Source organism: Podarcis pityusensis (assembly GCF_964106645.2).
Source record: "Podarcis pityusensis genome assembly, chromosome: 8".
NCBI lineage: Eukaryota > Metazoa > Chordata > Lepidosauria > Squamata > Lacertidae > Podarcis > Podarcis pityusensis.
Window position 1 is genome coordinate 31,343,785 of NC_138033.1, and position 19,340 is coordinate 31,363,124.

The 19,340-nt window shown below is 45.4% G+C and overlaps 1 protein-coding gene across 5 annotated transcripts in view; it reads right to left on the bottom strand.

Annotated features, from left to right (window-relative positions):
* The window catches only part of ADGRB2 (adhesion G protein-coupled receptor B2), a 238,809-nt gene that overhangs the window by 112,992 nt on the left and 106,477 nt on the right, over positions 1-19,340 (bottom strand). For all 5 annotated transcript variants that reach the window (XM_081019589.1, XM_081019591.1, XM_081019592.1 and 2 more), the window contains exon 2: positions 2,321-3,119. In XM_081019589.1, the coding sequence (XP_080875715.1) occupies positions 2,321-3,119 (799 nt within the window). The remainder of the gene's footprint in view (positions 1-2,320; positions 3,120-19,340) is intronic.

Genomic DNA, 19,340 nt, shown 5'->3' on the forward strand with positions numbered 1-19,340 from the left:
CATGGGATTCTTCACTCAAAGGTCCCAGGGCACGTCACAACAATTTAAAAATACAGTAATTAGAAGCAGTTTAAAACAAATAATGCCCCCGTCTCTCAAAACACACGTTTCAAAATGTATTTTGGTATGTTTTATGAGTCAGGGACTGTGTTGAAGCATATAGGAAGAGCGAAAAACCAGTGGGCAGCTAAGTTCTGATTGTCAGTATAGTTCGGGAGATAAGGATCATATTGGTTTGTATTAGAATCTGCAAAGATCAAATTCCCTCCCAGAAAGGAAGGGAAGTCACTTGAGAAACCCCACCTTAAGGGGGCTGGCACACTTAGGCCAGTGTGCAAGAGAGGGCTCCAGATCAGGCGGGGTGGGGAGTGGAGCTGGAGGAACAACCTTTTCCCAAGGGAATCACTTCACAGGTGGTCGTCCGCTGGACCAGAGAGAAAAGGTTTCATTCCACTTTCAGCTTGCGCTACCGTCTAACAAGCAAATGGCCTCATTCAGCCTGGTTAATAGTCTGCTGGGGCTGAATTGCAGCTCCTTTATATTCCGGCTTGGAATAACAGGCACCTGGGCCATCATAGTCATGGGTAATTTGCCACGGGAAAAGGGGTCATTTTCCCTGTAAATTGTTTTCTATGTCTCTGCCAAGGCAGAGTGACAACAGGGCCTCCTCACACACTTCTGCCTCCTCACCAGCTCAGGGAGTGGAAGGTCAGCGGGGGAGAAGCAAGAGCGGCTCAGCTGGGGCAAAAGACTCGCTTAAGAAGCGGCACCTTCCAGCTCGGAAGATATGAGCACTAGGGAGAGATGTTGCCCTCCTTCTCTCATAACATGTTAATTCAGGACCACAAAACACATCCGTAACACACACAAATGAGATACTTCATTCTGACACAGGACATGGTTAACTAATGGCACTGAAGCAGAGGTGGGGAAGTTTTTCCAGTCTGAGGGCCACACACCATTGTGAGAAACTTTCTGGGGGAGGGGGCACATGCTAGTGGTGGGTGGGGCCAGAGGTACCTACAGACCCAGCCTCCAATACTCACGGAGCTGTCAAGAAAACACCCTTCAGCTCTTTCAGAAGAGGGATTCAAGCAGTATTTGCTTCTTTGGCACAGGAGCTCCCTGCTTGCCCTTCTCCCATTCACACAACACAGAAATACAGGATCTTTACACAAGTAACAGGTCAAATGTTTAGCCCTTCCATAGGTGTGTACACAGGGTTTGCTGGGTGTGCCCTGGCACATCCTGTTCTAAAAACTGTGGATTGTGGCAAGAAGAGGGTATGGACCAGGGAAGAGGTGGCTAGTGAGAGAGGAAGGCAAAAGGCAGCAGGGGGAGGGAAGCAGCCAGAGAGATGCGGGCAGAATAAAAAGGCTGGAATGGATCTGGAATGGATCTGCAGCTTCTGCCTGTGTCCATCTCCAGAAGAGGTGGTGGGGTGATTGGCTCTAGAAGTAGCAACAGTAAGGGAAGAGGAGGGGCTGCTGCTTCTGGAGCCAATCACCCCACCATCACTTCCAGAGATGGACACAGGCAGAAGCTGCAGATCCATTCCAGTGTTTTTCCTCTGCCTGTATCTGTCTCATGGCAGTCTCCATGTGAGGTCCACTCATCACCTTTTGTGGAGAGAGATCGATGGGGATGTGGAGCTGCTTTTGCAGTGCACAAGCAAGGCCCTGACCCTCCAGAACTGCCATGCCTCTGGTCAGCTTGGCACTGGTCTTTTTCTCTGGAGGAAAAATATATTGTTTTGGCTTTTTGACCTCTTGTGTTGTGGTTGTTTTGTTAAGCTTTTGCCTTCTTACCTTTACCATTTTTTTATCTTGTCCTTTCTTGAAATAAATTTTAACAAATATTCCCTGGATGTGCAGCCCAACAAAATGTGCTGTGCATGTCTGTCAGCCCTTCCGTAGTCTCCATACTTCAGTGTTCACACCTCCTTTTACACAATGCATCACATGGCATGGTATAATAAAAAAAGATTTGAATGGTTGACTGGTCAAATATTGTTATATACATATATATATATATATATATATATATATATATATATATATATATATATAATATTTTTAAAGAAATAGCATTATCACCAAACCCTTTGCAAGGGGTAAATTATTTTGCGAAATATGTCCCAATCCCATTTCAGCTCATCTCTGACACCAGTCATTAGTAGAACCAGTGAGCGATTCAAAATTATTTGAAGCACTCTGAACATACAAAGGGCAGAGACTTCCACAAGTGACCCTTTCTATGACGTTTACCACAGGACCCGTTTCCACAATGCTTGAACCCCCTACCATGCATCCACACTCACCGTATTTAATCTCCGGAGAGTATACATCATTCGCATTCCCAGAATGCAATTCGGTCACACAGCAATCACTGCTGCTGCTGCTGCTGCTTGTTGCGGGTGGTGTCAGAGCATTGGAGAGCGTCTGGTTGGATTGGGGAGGAGCCGGGAGGGTCTGGGGGGTCTGGCAGGTGCAGCCGGTTTGTGAGAGGCCACAGGATTGGCTGGTGCCCAGGCGAAGGCACTCTTCGAGCCAGCGGCACAAGATGCTGCAGGTGAACTGGCTGGAGTTGTTGTTGTTGATCAGGAGGACTTCCACGAAGCGGAACTCCACGGCCTCGGGGGGCAGGAGCCGGGTGGCCGCTTCGGGCTCCTCCGCCAGGCACAGCTGCACAAAGTTCTTGTCGAAGTGGAAAAAGGTGAAGGGGCCCCCTCCCTGGCACAGCTCCAACCTGACCTCCCCTCCGTCTTCCTCCTCTTCCTCCCGGGTTGAGGCTGTCACTTCTGGCTGGCTGCAGGTGTCGTTGGAGAGGTAATGGTCCAGTGGCAGCACCATGGGCGAGTAGTGGGTGCAGACCTGCTCCTCCCGGTTGAACCTGAGGTACAAGGAGTACTTGGTGGGGTCGGGGTTCTCCAGGGTCCACGAGCAACCAGTGGAAACGGTGGGGAAGAGGTCCTTCAGTGAGAAGGAGCCGTAGAGAACCCCGGAGGCCAAGGCGGAGCAGGCGCTGGGAGCTGGGTCAAAGCCCCGGGACAGCCACAGGAGACACGATATCACAGACAGTAAGAGTGGTCCAGCAGGGTTCATCCTATGACATTTGCCCTTGAAAGAAGAAAAAGAAGAAGAGTTTAACTGGGGGAAGAGTCTTAACCCTGGAATCTATTTTCAAAGTTGCAAGTCTAGGGTTGTTCAAATCTGACAATTTTGGTTTCTTCTGCTTAGCAGTTTTTCAGTTCAGGTTCTCCATATTTTCATACCAGTTTGCAGATTGTCTTTTTTAATGTTCCTATGGAAAATTGGCAGCATTTTGCTGCCAAATTCTTCTAATATACACGCCCTTCTATGTAGTTTGGCCTTATATACACATTTCTGCGAATGAAATTTCACTTATATAATGCATTTGTGGTATGCTAGTTTCACATGCATTTTAATGCACACTTGCATATACAATTTCATACACATTAAGTGGCTGGAGAACCACATTGCAAAATTCAAAAAAAGCATGAATTTTGAAGGGTTGCTATGTTTCAGAGAATTTGAATTAAACAGGGTTGCCCATAAATTCGCAGTGAATGGAATTTCTCTCCCATCCCAAGGCCTGCAACCCAGCCCTGAAACACAGGGAGCTGAAGGTGCAAAAGGGGGCAAGAGCTGAAAAATAATGGTCAGGGGTGGGCTGTGCTTTCTGCTAACCCTGGAGCCACAGCAACCGGCAGGCTGTCCTTAGAGGGGAAAAATCCCAACTCTGAGGAAAGGCTGTGGCTTTGGGGCAAGCTGGAGCCTCACTGCCTTAAATGTAACAACCGACAGATCTGTCAATTTTGGTTCTTCTTGGCTTGCCATTCTAACAAGCTTAGGTTCAGGTTGCCCAATATGTACATCTGTAGGCAATTTTCATTTTTAAAATTCTGCACAAAAATGTGGACATGCTTTGCATGCATTCCTTCCCGCATACATATTTTTGTACACAACTTTTGCACAATACTTATAATTATTATTGACTGATTCCTAGGCCACTTAATGCCCAGATGGTTTCTAAGCAGTTTAACAAGACATAAATACTGATTGCACAATGTTGTTAAAATACAGAAGAATTAAAAGCACAGTATATTTAAAACAATAGAACATTCACATTAAGATATTAATATAAAACTGATCGTTATTAAAATGTGTGATAAAACAGCCCCGTTAAAGCAACACATATGGATGCTGTGGCTGCTGGCACTTTTTCTGTTTGTTTGAGGGGTGTGCATTTTGAAGGGCAGTGGTGTTTTGCTTTGTGTTTTGGCTTGGGAAGTGCAAATGAGGCATAATTGCATTAAATGTGAACTATCAGTAAATGAATTCTCCCCATCCCTCCAGGAATGCAAGGAGCAGGGAGAAAGACCAGAATGTGCCAGCAAGAGCAGGGTCTCCCTCACCTCCCTGCCATATTCAGATATCCAACTCTGTCTCCTTCCAAGCTGACTCTGTGTAAAGTCTTGCTGAGCCTAAAATAACAGCATCTTTAGTTCATCATTATTATTGATGAAGAAACCTCTAAGCATGTGCAAAGTGCATTTTGCTCACAGCTGAGCAAGAGAAACCAAATGTCTGCCTCCTTCAACCCCCATCCCCCAAACACACACACAAATGTCTATTGGAAACCACATTTCACACTCAACCCCCCCCCCAATGTATTTTTACACTGCAAAAATGGTAAATGCACCCCAACCTCTGAGATGGCTGCCTGTTGTTTCTCTGTACAAGCCTCTTGTCTCAGCTTGCCTCTTTCTGGTCAGGAAATATGACTTTTGCAGAGACAGCAAGGAATTTGTCCCTGGATGCTTTGAATTGGGGTGCCTGCCTATGACTAATTGTTGAGCTATCATAGGGTTGCCATATTTGAAAAAGTGAAAATTCCGGACACAAAAGTTGTTGAGTTGCTTAAGGGGGCTGAATATCGGCTATGTCCAGAAAATTCCAGACATATGGCAACCCTAATATTATCACATAATGATACGTTATGTGGTAATGCCCTTCTGAGAACTGTGCCACTTCAGAAAGCAAGTGAGAGACAGCATGACTGCATACTCTCCCAGGAAGGGGTGAGGGGCATTCAGAAAACTAACATGGCAAAAACAACATGAGGCTAGCTCCTTTCTCCCTGATTTGCTTTAGGGAATGTTTGACCGGGGGAGGGGGAGAATGAGACACATGAAATGCTCCACATCCACCTCCATCTTCTAGAGGTACAATCCCAGAAGCGCTGTACTGCATGATATTTTCTTCTAGCTGTGGATCAAGCCAGTTCCTTGCTAGAGTTTCCTTCTTTGTGGTAAAGGAAGTATGACTTTGCTACCTGCCCAGATGGGTATCATTGCAATCACCTCCTTCCTTGCCACTACTCCAGCATCAAAACTGAAGCATGAAGGAGGTCAGTGTGATCTGAAAAGCATGCAAACTGCAGAGACCATAACATAGTTTCTCACGACTCCACTCCACCAAATGGTTTGGGGAGTGTCGTCTCTTCTGTACAGAGGAACAACCCATTTACACTCACCCTCTAGAATTCTCTTCTCTTCTCTCCCCCTCCTACCCCACCCCACCCCCTTGCCGCATTTTCATTTTAATCTACCAAGCCGTTAAGTGCGAACAAGCTGGCCACGGGTAAGTGCTGTTTATAGAGTCATAAAGAGCCAGACCTCAGCCTCATAAACCCTGCAGGATGTGGAGTCGGGAAGCTGAGAGGTTTCCCAATCCAGGGAGGGAATGGAAACCCAGCAGAATTCCCAACAGCAGAATGGCTGTTGAAAGAAGCAATTCCAGTGCCAGGGCACCAGCATAAAATCATTTTTCAGGAGGAAGCACCAGAGTTGCTTTAAATGTCTGGGTACCCAGCTCCTCTGATTTTTCTGCCCTGAGAGTCCGTGTGCAAAGTCCATCAGCTAAAGAACAAAAGAATAGCCTGCTGGATCAGGCCAAACCATCTAGTCCAGCATCCAGTTCTCACAGTGGCCAACCAGACGACTATGGGAAGCCCACAAATAGGACCCAAGCACAAGAGTGCTCTCCTCCAATGGTTTCCAGCAAACAAGTTTTCAGAAGCATTCCTGTCTTCAGCCATGGATGCAGAAGATAGCAATCATGGCTAGTATCTGTTGATAGCCTACTTCTCTATGAATTTGTCTAAAAGTTGGTAGCCTTCACTGCCTCCTGTGGGAGAGAGTTCCATAGTTGAACTATGTTCTGAATAAAAAAGAACTTTCTTTAATTTGTCCTGAAACTTTTCTTTCTCGAAGCCCTGTACTTCTCCCATGTCACCTCTCACTTGCCTTGCTCCTCCGAAGAGGGCATGGGGCTCAAGTTCAGCAATTCCATCATCTAGGGCCACAACTCATGCTGCCCCCTGTGCAGACACAAAATGAGAGCCAGGCTAGAGTTGCCTCTTCACCCCAAGAAAGATAAAAGGTGAAATCTGCAGGGTCTACAACTGCAAATTGTGGGAACTGCAAAATTATGGGAAATTCTGGAAGGGAGGGGAAGGGAGAAAAGAAAAAAGAATTAATTCCAATGAGGAAGAGATGAATTGGATACATTTCACCAAGACACAATACAGGCTTCTCACCTTTTAACTGTAATGGAAGATGCATGCATGCAAAAATTATCACTTGAAATTATGGAACTTGTGTGGTGTGATTGAGGCAGAGCATTGTGCATGGGGTGGTGGTAGGGGCAGCAGAGTCTAGGGAGGCAGAGAGGGCAACCCCTACGCCCAAAAGAAGCAGGGAGAGTTGCAAGGAGAGCCAGGTCTATGGAATCCTGAACCCATATCTCAAACCAGAATGATTCATTTGCCAAACAGATTATTGGCCCGACTAGAAAGCCTGGCTCATCTTAACACACCCAGACACCAACACGCAGCCCCTTTTAGCTCAGCCAGTAGAGTGTGTGACTCTTAAACCGAGGATCGTGAGTTTGAGTCCAAGATAGGGCAAAAAGATTCCTGCATTGCAGGGGATGGACTAGATGGCCCTCATAGTCCCTTGTAGCTCCACAATTCTATGGTGTCTACATTTGCATCTATGCATACACATGCACATCTTTGGGCCACACTGTGCTTGGGATATCACACAGGTTAGGCCAGCCTCTGCCTCAGTTGGCCTTACAAGCCACTCCAGTAGGTCTGCTACAAATCGAATCCGGTATTGTGTCCAGACCTGAAGGGCTCCAGCTCTGTATTTATTGTTTTATTTGTTTTATTGCCTTTATACCCCACCTTTCATCCGAAGAGCTCAAAGAGCACGGTTCTCTTCAACCCATTTTATACTCGCAACAACCCAATGAGAGCCAGACTAGACTTGAGAGACTGTGAATGGCCCAAGGTTACGCAGTGAACTTCATGGCTGAGCAGGGATTCGAATTCCCAAGTCTTATTTTTATTGTTTTTTATTTTTTCCAAATCCTTTATTATTTTATTCACATAACATACATTCTTTATAGCAAACAACTCCAAAATAAGCAGACAACCCCAAAATAAAATCATATGTAACAAAACCATAAGTCTCATGTTTTCATTTACACTGATCTCCTCTCCGATACTTGATATTTACTTGATATTTACTTGATATTTCTTGCTTTCTGCTTTCCTTATAGAATCTTTATAAAAATTTAAATCTCTTAAATCCTATACCAATCTTTAACAATTTCAATTAATCCCTTCACCTCCCTCCCCCACAACCCAGTACTTTCCTCCACCTGTGTGCGAACTCCCAAGTCTTAGTCCTACATTGAAACCACTGCACCACACTGCTTTCTTTCCTCACCACTCAACCCACCCAATCAAAATAGCCCCGAAAGCAGGATTGAACCAGAGGCTCTGGCAGTCCACTGTCTCTGCGGAGCCCTCAGCTCCCCAACAAACTGTCACACTCAGCCTGCACCTGCTATGTTGCTACTAGGCAGTGGCGAGCAGAAATAGCCCGGGGAGCGTGAAAAAGGGTGTATCCTGCACACAGGAGCCCCACAGAAACAGAAGCACCTCTCCTTCTAAATTTAGAGCCTGAAAGGTAGTTCCTGACACTGAGACAAATGAGCTGCTGTCAAGGAGGCAGCCACGTTGAAAAATGTGCATGCAAGCATGGGAAATAAGCAGTGTGGGAGCAGAGCGGACCTCCCTTGCCTAGTTTAGATGGCCTTCAGGGGGATGGAGGCGAAGTCAGAGCAGGGCTGGGGTACCTGAGGCCCTTCCAGATGTTGTTGGATTCTGACTCCTAGGACAGCCAGTGGACAGGGATGCTGGGAGTTGGAGCCCAGCAACATCCAGAGAGCCAGACTCCCCATCCTTGAATTAGGGAGAGAGAGAGTCAGGGAGCATAGGTCTATTAATGACTATCAGTCATGATGAGAAGTAAATAGAACTTCCGTGATCCGAGGCAGTCTACCTCTAAATACTGACTGCTAGGGAGAAAACAAGAAGAAAGGACTCTTTTCTTCATGGTCTTCTTGGGGCATCTCGAGTAAGTTGTCAGCAGCCAAAAGGGCTTTGTGGCCAGATCCAACAGGGCTTTTATTTTGTTCTAGTGCTATGAAGATGGTCCCATCAACAGGACTTGAGCAGAAGGTTATTAGTTATCGGGCCCCCAACTTGGTTTTGAATGACTGGTGCCAGCTTTTAAAACACTGAATAAAAGGGAAATGAAGTAATTGTGAAACATAGTGTGTCTCCAAACATGTCCATGTTCCCTTATGGATTAGAGGAACCATAGCCAGACCTTTTGGACTGGTGGGGAGATGAAATGGTGTGTGTGGAAGGCCCAATTCACCATCCCTCAATGTGGTTCCAAAATTATCCCTCCCACCACAATCCTCTCTGGATTGGTCATTGTGGGACCTGGCAACACATCAAAGAAAGGTGGATTTGTCCAGGATCTGATTCCCTAAACTAAGCCCCTTAGGAAGAGACTGTGATGCTTGTGTTCTTGGAGGAAAAACCATCACACTGCTGGCAATGGAACAGATGTGAAATAGCAGCACAGGCTGCCATTGTGTAACCGTTCACATAGCAATCGTACATCTTACATTCCGAGCCTGCTGCAAACTTGCCCTGCCTTGCTCCACATCTTCAAGCACTGACTTTGAATTTTAGATATGTGTCAACAGGGAATTATAAATGTTAAGGGTTGTGATAGAGATTTCCCCTGCTATGCCACCTGTTCCTGCTAAGCATGTAGAGAGAGATATTTTTCTTCTGTGGTCACATCCTGGTCCACCCCTCAACCTGATTTCTCTCTATAGACACAAATTAATGGCTGCATCTTGGTTCAAGGACAGGAGCAAGGGGATCACTTCTCCTTTATTGGTCAGGCAGTCTAATTAATCCTTGGAGGGTCTTTCAACGAACACCTTGACTTCAGCTCAGGGGTCAATGGAGCTGTGGCAGGCTTGTTACCCTGAGCTGTGTGCTTCCCCACAATTAATAAGACACAACAGCACAGATACAACTTGCTGTCGCAGGAGGCAGCGATGGCCACCAACTTGGGTGGCTTTAAAAGAGGAGAGGACAAATTCATCAATGGCTGCTAGCCATGTTGGTTATGCTCTGTCTCCATAGTTGGAGGCAGTAAATACTTCTGAATACCAGCTGCAGGAAACCACAGAACGGGAGTGGCTTGTGTCCTCAAATCCTGCTTACGGGTTTCCCACAGGCATCTGGTTGGCCACTGTGAGAACAGGATGCTGGACTAGGTGGGCCACTGGCCTGATCCAGCAAGTTCTCCTAATGAAATAAGAATCAATACATCTAGAACAGGGGTGAAGGGCCTCTGTCCTGAATCCAGCCTTATAGCCATCAGGGGTCTCCGCAGGCCATTGGGAAAAGGACATAGCTTCGGGGCAGAGCACATGCTTAGCATGCAGAAGTTCTCAGATTCTTGGTGACTCAAAGTACTGATGGGAAAGACTCCTGCTTGAAACCCTGGAGAGCTTGATGGACCAACAGCCTGACTTGGTGGAGAACAGCTTCTTGTGGTCCTATGCCCACTCGTCCAGGCTGTCACCCTCACTGGCCCTGCTCTAAGTCCTGTTTGAGCACTTTTGCCTGGTGAGGATTTGTCCTTGACCCTGCCATGATGCCTGCTTGGAAGAAGAGAAGATGCTGAATGTGGGATGTGATCCATGAGAGGCAGTCAAGTACAACATTCCTTGTAATGCTAGAAAAGACATGAGAGGGAAAGTTTGGTCCAGCCAGTCGAAACTTCCTGTTCCTCCTGGCTGAAGCCTCCTTCCTTTTGTATGTGATAGAAGGTGGGCATGACCTAACCTGTCCAGGTAACAAAAGGACGAGTCATGCAGCACCTCCTCTTTCTTTTTGACTTTCTTCTTAGTTTGAGCAGCTTTTAGCTAGAACTGCTCTGTTAACTCTCAGCTAGCAGAAGCACTGGGATTATTCCCCCATATGGGGTAGATCCACATGTACATATTTGTAATTAAATCTGCTTTCAGGGATTCAACTGTGAACTGATGTAAGTAAACTTCTTTTATTGACTTTGAATAAGATTGTGGCGTCTTTATTCTTTTAAAAGGGATTCAAAGGAACTTACCAGGAACATACAACTCAATCTGAGACAGACTGAATTGTATAATAGTGAGAGGCTCACACGAGCCTGCAACCAGCTATCTGTTGTGCATGTAAAAAGGGGGATGTAACTTTGCTAAGTAAAGGAAATTGCTAACGCAAGTTAGGAAGAATATTAATAAACAATATATCCTCTCCTGACACCCTGAACATTCCCACACTGAATTGGACAGTGTGATGGGGTAGAGGGGCTTACCTGACTGTTTACCAGAAAAAGGCACTACGAGGCCGATGCAGTGCAAATGCATTGGTGCACCAACCAGGCGCTTCTGCTGGTGTGTTGGTACTGCACACTCCTCCTCACTGACTCACCCTCCTCCCTTCTGCTAATCAGCAGCAACTCAACGTCTGGGAGGTCAGGTAAGTGTCTCCGCCCCACCATGCCATCGACTACTAGATGTACATGTATCGAAAATACTGGCTGTTGCATGACTGGGTTGTAGCCTACTCTATAAAGGAAAGAGCCTCATCTGTTGCTGTGCTTACTTTTGTCTCTGGCACTGCCCACCACTGGTAAGCACCCCTCAGGAAAAGTGCATGTGGTCCTCAGGATGAAAAAAGGTTTCTCACCCCAGATCTTGAGCCAGAGACCAAAATTTGTGGTGGATATGGAATGTCTGTGGGTTGCAGAGGATTCTGGGAAGTGCTTGAGGTGGCACCCTCTGCTCACAGGCAATATTGGCCAATGCAGTGCCACTGTTCTGAGTGAGCAGGGAGTGTGCTGTGAATATTGCCAGAGATACTGTGTGCTGCTATGGGAGATTGGCAGCAGCACATAAACCGTCTTCCAGGGAAGTTTGTCCGCCATTACTGATCCTCTCCTTGAGGAACCCTTGATAAATTTCTGAGGAACCGTCAGGCTCCCTGGAGCGTCATCTGAAAAATCACCGCCTTCCGCCAAGAACTTTCAGTTGTCATTTTCTTACAAAGCACTTTATATCCTAGCAAATGGAGTAAACTATTTCCCAAAGGCATTCGGAAGGAAGGTTTACGGACGTTCTTACTTCTGCCTTTTGAGCATGCTGTTACATGGAATGCGGCCCTGTTGTGACACAATGCTTCTTGTAATTGTATTTAAATTCATTCTAATTTCCATATGAATGCTCAGGTGTACTCCGAATGCAAAGCTGTTGTCAGGGAAATAAAACATACAGCAGCACTCCACATTTCCCCTGCTCTCCCAATATATGCACAGCTGGTTTCCAACTTTACACCAAGCATCATGAATGGAAAAGAACCCAGAATACGGCTGTGCAGATGAAGAGGCGGAGCTTTGGTGATGCTCACAATGTCAATCATAAATGACCAAGAGAATGGGATCACCAGGGACTGGAAACTACTTTAGTTTAATTTTGCCAGAAAAACCCTGGCATTTGACTGCGTCAGACTCATTGGCATCTCTTGAGTATGGTGGCCCTATCAAGTATGAAATCTCTGAAGCCTTAAATTGTTACTACTAAAAATGATCACATGCCAGTCATTGAATACCATCGACTCTTGAAAGCCACTGACTGTCAGCCCTTCATTACTGTCAAATATTAAAGGTAAAGGGACCCCTGACCATTAGGTCCAGTCGTGGCCGACTCTGGGGTTGCAGCACTCATCTCGCTTTATTGGCGAAGGGAGCTGGCGTACAGCTTCCGGGTCATGTGGCCAGCATGACTAAGCCGCTTCTGGCGAACCAGAGCAGCGCACGGAAACGCCATTTACCTTCCCGCCAGAGCGGTACCTATTTATCTACTTGCACTTTGACGTGCTTTCAAACTGCTAGGTTGGCAGGAGCAGGGACCGAGCAACGGGAGCTCACCCTGTCGTGGGGATCCGAATCGCCGAACTTCTCATCAGCAAGTCCTAGGCTCTGTGGTTTAACCCATACTGCAATAAAATAAAAAGAGATCTAATATTTGGCGAATATTCGGACTAATACAGAAATAGTCAGAAAACACCTGATGAATACTAGATTAGACATCAAAAGTTGGAGGATTTTTTTGGGAAGCAAATTCATTTCATCTCAAGTACCAGCCTACTTCAGCTAAAGGTTATTTTTAAACACATTCAATGGATGAATCAGATGTTTTTAAGAGAGTTTTGACAGCCCCTGAATTAACCAGGGCCCCATTTCTCATCCCAACTCATTAGTTTCTGGTGGGCAGGAGGGTATATTAAGTCAGCCAATGCCTTAAACCAGGGTCAAGAAGCATGTGATCTTCAGGTGTTGTTGGACTCTGATACCCATCAACCCCCACCAGCATGACCAACAGTCAGGAATTATGGGAGTTGTATTCCAGTAACATCTGGAAGGCCAAAGGATTGTCACCCCTGCCTTAGATTTTTTTTTTATTAAAAATATATATGCAAAGGGTGCTGAATAATATGGGGAATGAAAACCTATGATCACACCCTCCCCACACCAGCACCTACACAAGTAAGAATGCTTCCAAGTCTTTTTTATTTTTTAAAGCAAGGCTAAAGGATCTTTTTTTGAGGGGATACTTGATTTCTGGAAAATAATCCAACCTGCAGAGCCTTTTAGCCTTCAAACAGCTTTTTGATAACCCATTAATAAAGCAATGAGGCTGGGGCTGCCTTCTTAAGTCAGGGCTCTGAATACATAATGGGTTTAAGGCCACCTTGGAGCCACACAGTTGCAAAGAGACGTGTGGAGAAGGTAAAGCGGTGCCAAGGAGGGGTCGAAGGCCTGCAGAGAGGTGGAGGGAAAGGGCTGGAGGGAGATCCAAAGAGATAAGAAAATCAATTCCCCTCAATTCATGCCTGCTCAGCCCTTGCACACCAGGGAGATTGGGACTGGGGATCCAATACAGCAGAAGGGATCATGGGGGCAATAGAGCAATTATTTGGAGATGCTCCAAGCTCAAGAAGGCAGCCCCCAAAGACACAGAGGAGCAAAGAAGTATCTACCTGAAACTCTAAACAGTTAGAGAGATCCAACTATTATTACAATGCAGCTGAGCCCCTCTTGGCTGTGAGACCTGGAAGACTTGCTCCCTGCCTTGCAGGCCTTTTCCCACCTGGCCTCGGAGGGCAGGGCTCTGATTGAATAGAGAAGCTGTGTCTGGTAATAATTTAATAACAATAATTTTATTGTTTATACCCAACCCATCTGGCTGAGTTGCCCCGGCCACTCAGAGCAAATTCCAACACATATAAAAACATAATAGACTCTTCTGTTGGGGTATTGGGTTTTGTTGCTGCTGCTGTTGTTGTTAATTTTGTGTATCTCTGTTTTTAGATCTTACTATTATTTAAGTGGAAATCACTCAATTTGGTCATGCACTTTTTGATGTGGTTTATTTATTTATTTTTTAGGGATGCGGGTGACGCTGTGGGTAAAACCTCAGTGCCTAGGACTTGCTGATCGTATGGTCGGTGGTTCGAATCCCCGCGGCGGGGTGAGCTCCCGTCGTTCGGTCCCAGCTCCTGCCCACCTAGCAGTTCGAAAGCCCTCTTAAGTGCAAGTAGATAAATAGGTACCGCTTTATAGCGGGAAGGTAAACGGCGTTTCCGTGTACTGCGCTGGTGCTGGCTCGCCAGCTGCAGCTTCGTCACGCGGGCCACGTGACCTGGAAGTGTCTTCGGATGGTGCCGGTTCACGGCCTCTTGAGCGAGATGAGCACGCAACCCTAGAGTCGGACACGACTGGCCCGTACGGGCAGGGGTACCTTTACCTTTACCTTTACCTTTACTTTACCTTACCTTACCTTACCTATTTATTTATTTATTTATTTATTTATGTCTGCTTTTGTCATTTGTAATTATGTCCTGTCCCCCCGCATATTATAAAGCCTCCTTGAGCGTGGTTTTAGCTATGGTAAAGTGGCATACAGATAAAATGATGTCTATATGTATGTGTCTTGTCTTTCCTCCAAGGTGAAGAGGGTGACATGCACTGGGTTTCTTTTTTTTCTTTTTTTTAAATGATATTTATTAAGCATTTTAAAGTTACAAAAAAAAACCAAAGAAACAAAGAAGAAGAAAAAACAGAGGAAAAGCAAACAGCAGTCAAACCATACAAATCAATAAAAATAAAAAAACAAAGACAAAACTCATCAAAATCCAAAAAACAAAAGTAAACCACAAACAATTAAAAACAGGTCCAATATTCCCAAATCCTTAACTGTCATTGCCTTATTTCATCGACCTCCTCAAACCTCCCTTTTTTGTATTCCAGTTGTTAATTATAACAGCAAAGCCTTCCCTTTTTTCATAATATTCTGTCATTAAATTACCTTAATCTATTTTAACCTTATCTTACTTTAAAAGACCCTAAAACTTAAAACTTAAATCTTATTTATACCAATTTCTCATAACCATAACATATTCTTGCATAGTTCTTTTTAACATTTCTGCTAAAGCCAAATAGTTTCGTTCCAACATTTTTCTAATACTCATTAATTTTACAAAACAATCCTAAATAGAATTTTTTTTAAAAAACTTTCTTCCAATCTTCCTCCAACGTCTCTTCCTCCTGGTCCCGGGTTTTGTCAGTCCTTTCTGTCTCATCCATTTAGTTCATTAACCTGGTAATCTTATGTCTGAGGCCCTTAAGTCTCTTCCATGTCCCTTCCGCAGATCTTCTTCATATTTATACCTGTACTTTACTTTGTCTCCTGGTCCTTTCACTCGTGGAGACTCCAACTTGACAGTATTTTTGTCCCTTCTCGACAGATCAGCCCCTTTTCCATAGTCTACACTGAACTCCATGTGATATTTAAAAGCATGTTTCAAAATCCCTCCAAAGTTGGGGACCCCCACAACCCCAAACTCCTCACGGCCCTATTGCCAGACTTGGAAAGTCAAGACATCCCTGCATAGGGGGGTCTATCCAGCCCCCCATCTCCAAACCCAACAAAACTCTATCTCTCCAAATCTGGCTTTTTCCAAGTTCATTTGTCAAATCCAACAACTCATGTTCCTGCTGGGCCACAGCTCCCTCCATCTCTGCCACCCGAGGTCCAACAACGATCTCCTCCCTCATCTGATCTGTCAGAGCACACTCCTGAGTTGACTCCTGGGTGGGTTCTATATAGATACCCACTACCTGTCCAAAATTTCTAATCGCCACAGTCATCAAATCCGTCTTCTCATGTAACTGTACCAATAAAGCACTTGTCTTACCGAAAGCACGCACCAGAGCCTCTGAATACATTGTTATGCAAGGTCAGAAGTCTGTTCCCACGATCTTAATCTGTTTGCAGCTGCGAAGCTCGCCAGTTCAAGTTTAATAACAGTTTCACAAGCTCCCTCTAGGGGAAGAACTTCTATTTGTATCAATCTCTTTTCTTTTTTTTCTTTTTTTAACAGCAGATCTAACAACAAAGTTTCCTTTTTCAGATATTTTGTCAGTATTTGTTCCTTTAAAATGCGAAAGAGAACAATGGAATCACTATGTTTCTCTTCTTTTAACTATCTGTCAAAAACATTTGTCTATAGTCAATGAACTTCCTAAAAACGTCTGTCCTGACATCCCGCTCCCAGGTTCAAGACGGTGGAAAATTACTTTTCTTTACACTCTCTCCTGCAAGTTTAAACCATCCGGAGAAAATCCCCCCTCTTCTCCTGCTTCCGAAGGGGGTTCAGAAGTTTTAGATGATGAAAGTTGATCCTTTACAAACGATTTTCTGAACTCTAGTTTGCCGTGTCTTTGCTTTAATCTATCTACAAGAAACGGAAGGCTGACTTCCTGTTTAGACCTTCCCGCTTCAGTGCCAAATTAAGAAGAATTTCTAATCCAATTTTCCCTTCTACTCACAGATCGTTGTTTAAAGTCCAATTATCCAAGTTTGATCTGCTCACGGGTAGTTGTTTTTGTAACCAAATTGTCCCAGGAAAAAGGTAGCGCTCTCCGGCAACAGCTGTGCGGCTTCGCTCCATGGAAGAAGCAGTTGACTCTCAGCACCGCGCCACTAACCCCTCTTCGCTCCGGAGCCTGTAGTTGGGTTCCTTTACGGATTGGGGGGCGCAAAATGTGCCCGCCGAGTCCCATGGTCATAGGCTTCCTCCGCCTGTGATTTTTTGAAGGGTCCCCGCTTCGCCGTAGCGGAACAGACCCGTTTTCCGTGGAGCCAGTCCCTCCGGATCAGAGGGAGTCCGCCATTACCGATGGCGCCACCCCGGAAGTCCTCGACATGCACTGGGTTTCTCCCCTTTAATGCCTGCCCTGTTGGGTAGTTCAGGCTGAGAGATGGTGGCTGGCTCAGGATCACTCAATGAGCTTTATGGCCCCCAAGGGATTTACACTCAGCAATCGCCCAGTCTAGCCCAACTTTCTTCAACCTGGCTGTTCTCCAGTTGTTACTGGACTTCAACTCCCATCAGCTCCAGCCATCATGGCCAATGGTCTAGGGAGATGGGAATTGTAGTTCACAACATATGGCTGGCAAACTTAACTCAAATCACTGGTGGAAACACAGTGGAACAGAGATAGGAACCTACTGCTACACCACACAAACACAGAGAGAGTAAAATAATTACAGGATTAGATAGATGCAAAAAATAGAGATGGGCTGAGCAGCCAAGTCTGCACTGCTAGATTTGACTGTATAGGTGCAATTCTATATATGTCTACTCAGAAATAAGTACCATTGAGTTCAATGAGGCTTGCACTCAGAGAAATGGGTACAGGGCTGGCGTCTAAAACATTTGTGTTGGTTGCTAAAGATCTTCATGCTCTATGTGTGTGCAAATTGTTGTGGGTTTTAGACAATTACAGAAATGGGGTCAAACTAGTCAGCAGATTCATTGCGAACAAAAACAAAAAAACCCACCCTCTTCCCTTTCCCATCTTTCTGTAACTCACAGCTGCCTTTCAGAAAAAAAGAGAAGGAAGAGGCAGAACCAAGGATTGAGAACCTGTGACCTTCCAGGTTTTGTTGGAACTGCAACTTCCATCCTCATCCCTGACTGGTGGCCAAGTTGGGGCTTTAGACCACAGGGATACATTAAACGTTCCAGTTGCTTTGAAGTATAATACAAAATTTCAACATCACCACCACGTGCAGCCTGAACTGGTGCAGGCCATGAAAAGCTTTACCACTTGACTCTCCTAAATTTACAGAGCAGAAAATGGGCAGAGGGAACCACACACACCATTCAGTTTCACGCAGAAACATAGAATTGTAGAGTTGGAAGGGACCCAAAGGGTTAACTAGGGCTTACTCACACTCCCTCTTGTTTCACTGCTTTCCCCTGGGGGAAACTGCCCTTTAGAGCTCAATTGGAGCAAATGGCAATTCAGATTTCTGCTGGATTGATGTTTGCTCCAATTAAGCACTAAAGAGCAGGTTTTTCCCTGGGAAAGGAGCGAGGCAAGGGGGAAACTGCTTGGACCCCTGCTTTCTAGGCATGGGGCAAGTGGAAGTGTGGAAAGTCCCTAATCTAACTGCCTGCAATGCAGAAATCACAACTAAATAACTTGCACTTCTTAGTGCAAAAGCAAACAACACACACATTTATGTTACATTTACATCCAACACTTTTTCCAAGGGGGTTCAAAGGGCTATTGTATTTTATCATCACAACGACCTTATAGGGTATGGCTAAGTGGAGGGAAGGATGCTGCCTGGATATGCAGGGCCAACCAATGCTCTGGCATCTGCAGAGATTTGAACTCAGGTCTTCTATCCAAGTCTCTGCCTGCAATATTACTCCGGCCCACCCATTTCTTGCTTGGGAGCATTTGTTAAAGTCAGCAAAACCGTATCTGTCCTCCTGAGTAGGGATGGATGGCTCTTTCTGTTCTGGTTTTCTCAGTTTTCCCCGTCTCAATTTCTTCCCCATCTCTAGTCTTGAGAGAATTTCCACTGAACTTCCAGACAATTAGCCCTGATGGAGGGCTGGAGATACATAACCATTAGGATTTTCTGAGCAAACTTCACATTCGCACCTATTGTGCTGACGTGAAAGCTGATTTGCTGCTCCCAGAGTAAAGTCGAGAGCAGCTCTGAAAGACAAGAAAAACCAGTAGTGTTTGCAATTCAGGGTGGACTGCCAAAGTAGAAAAAAAGTAAGTGTGTGTACATGCACATTTTAAACCCTGGGTGCTGTTTGCCTAGGAGCTTAAAACAACAACCATCACTAACAGAGACAGTTTGGTGGTTAGGGTTATAGGAAGCAGACTCAGACCACAGGTCCATCTAGCTCAGTATTCCCTATACTGACTGGCAACAGCTCTCCAAGATTTAGGGAACCTGGGGGTTGAACCTGGGCTTTTGTACATAATTCCATGGCAGACATGCAGGACTTTCTCAGCAAGGCAGCACAGGAAGCAAGGGTGAGCAGCATCAGCCCCTGAAATTTGCTGGCAGTGTGAAGCTTCTGGATTGGCCTGGCCGAGATGGGATCTTGGCTGGTGAACAGTGCAGGATCGTTTGCTCGTGGTTCTTTAGCCACAGGTTGCAGGGATCCTGGGCTAGGGAAGGCAGAGAAATTTGGTTCTGTTTAGGTTTTATGCAAACCTTCCCAATTCGCACCTCCTGAATCTACCTATACACTGAAATGCAGCCATCCTTTGAAATTTGCACTTCTCTGAATTTTGCAGCGCAGTTCTCCAACCAAAAATGTATACAAAAAGACACAATTATGCTAGGAGAAAGTGGGCATAAAGGCACATATATCATTGTATTGGTGGAAAATTACTTGCAAAAATGTGTGCATACAAACATGTGTATCTTACAATTTATTTATTTTAA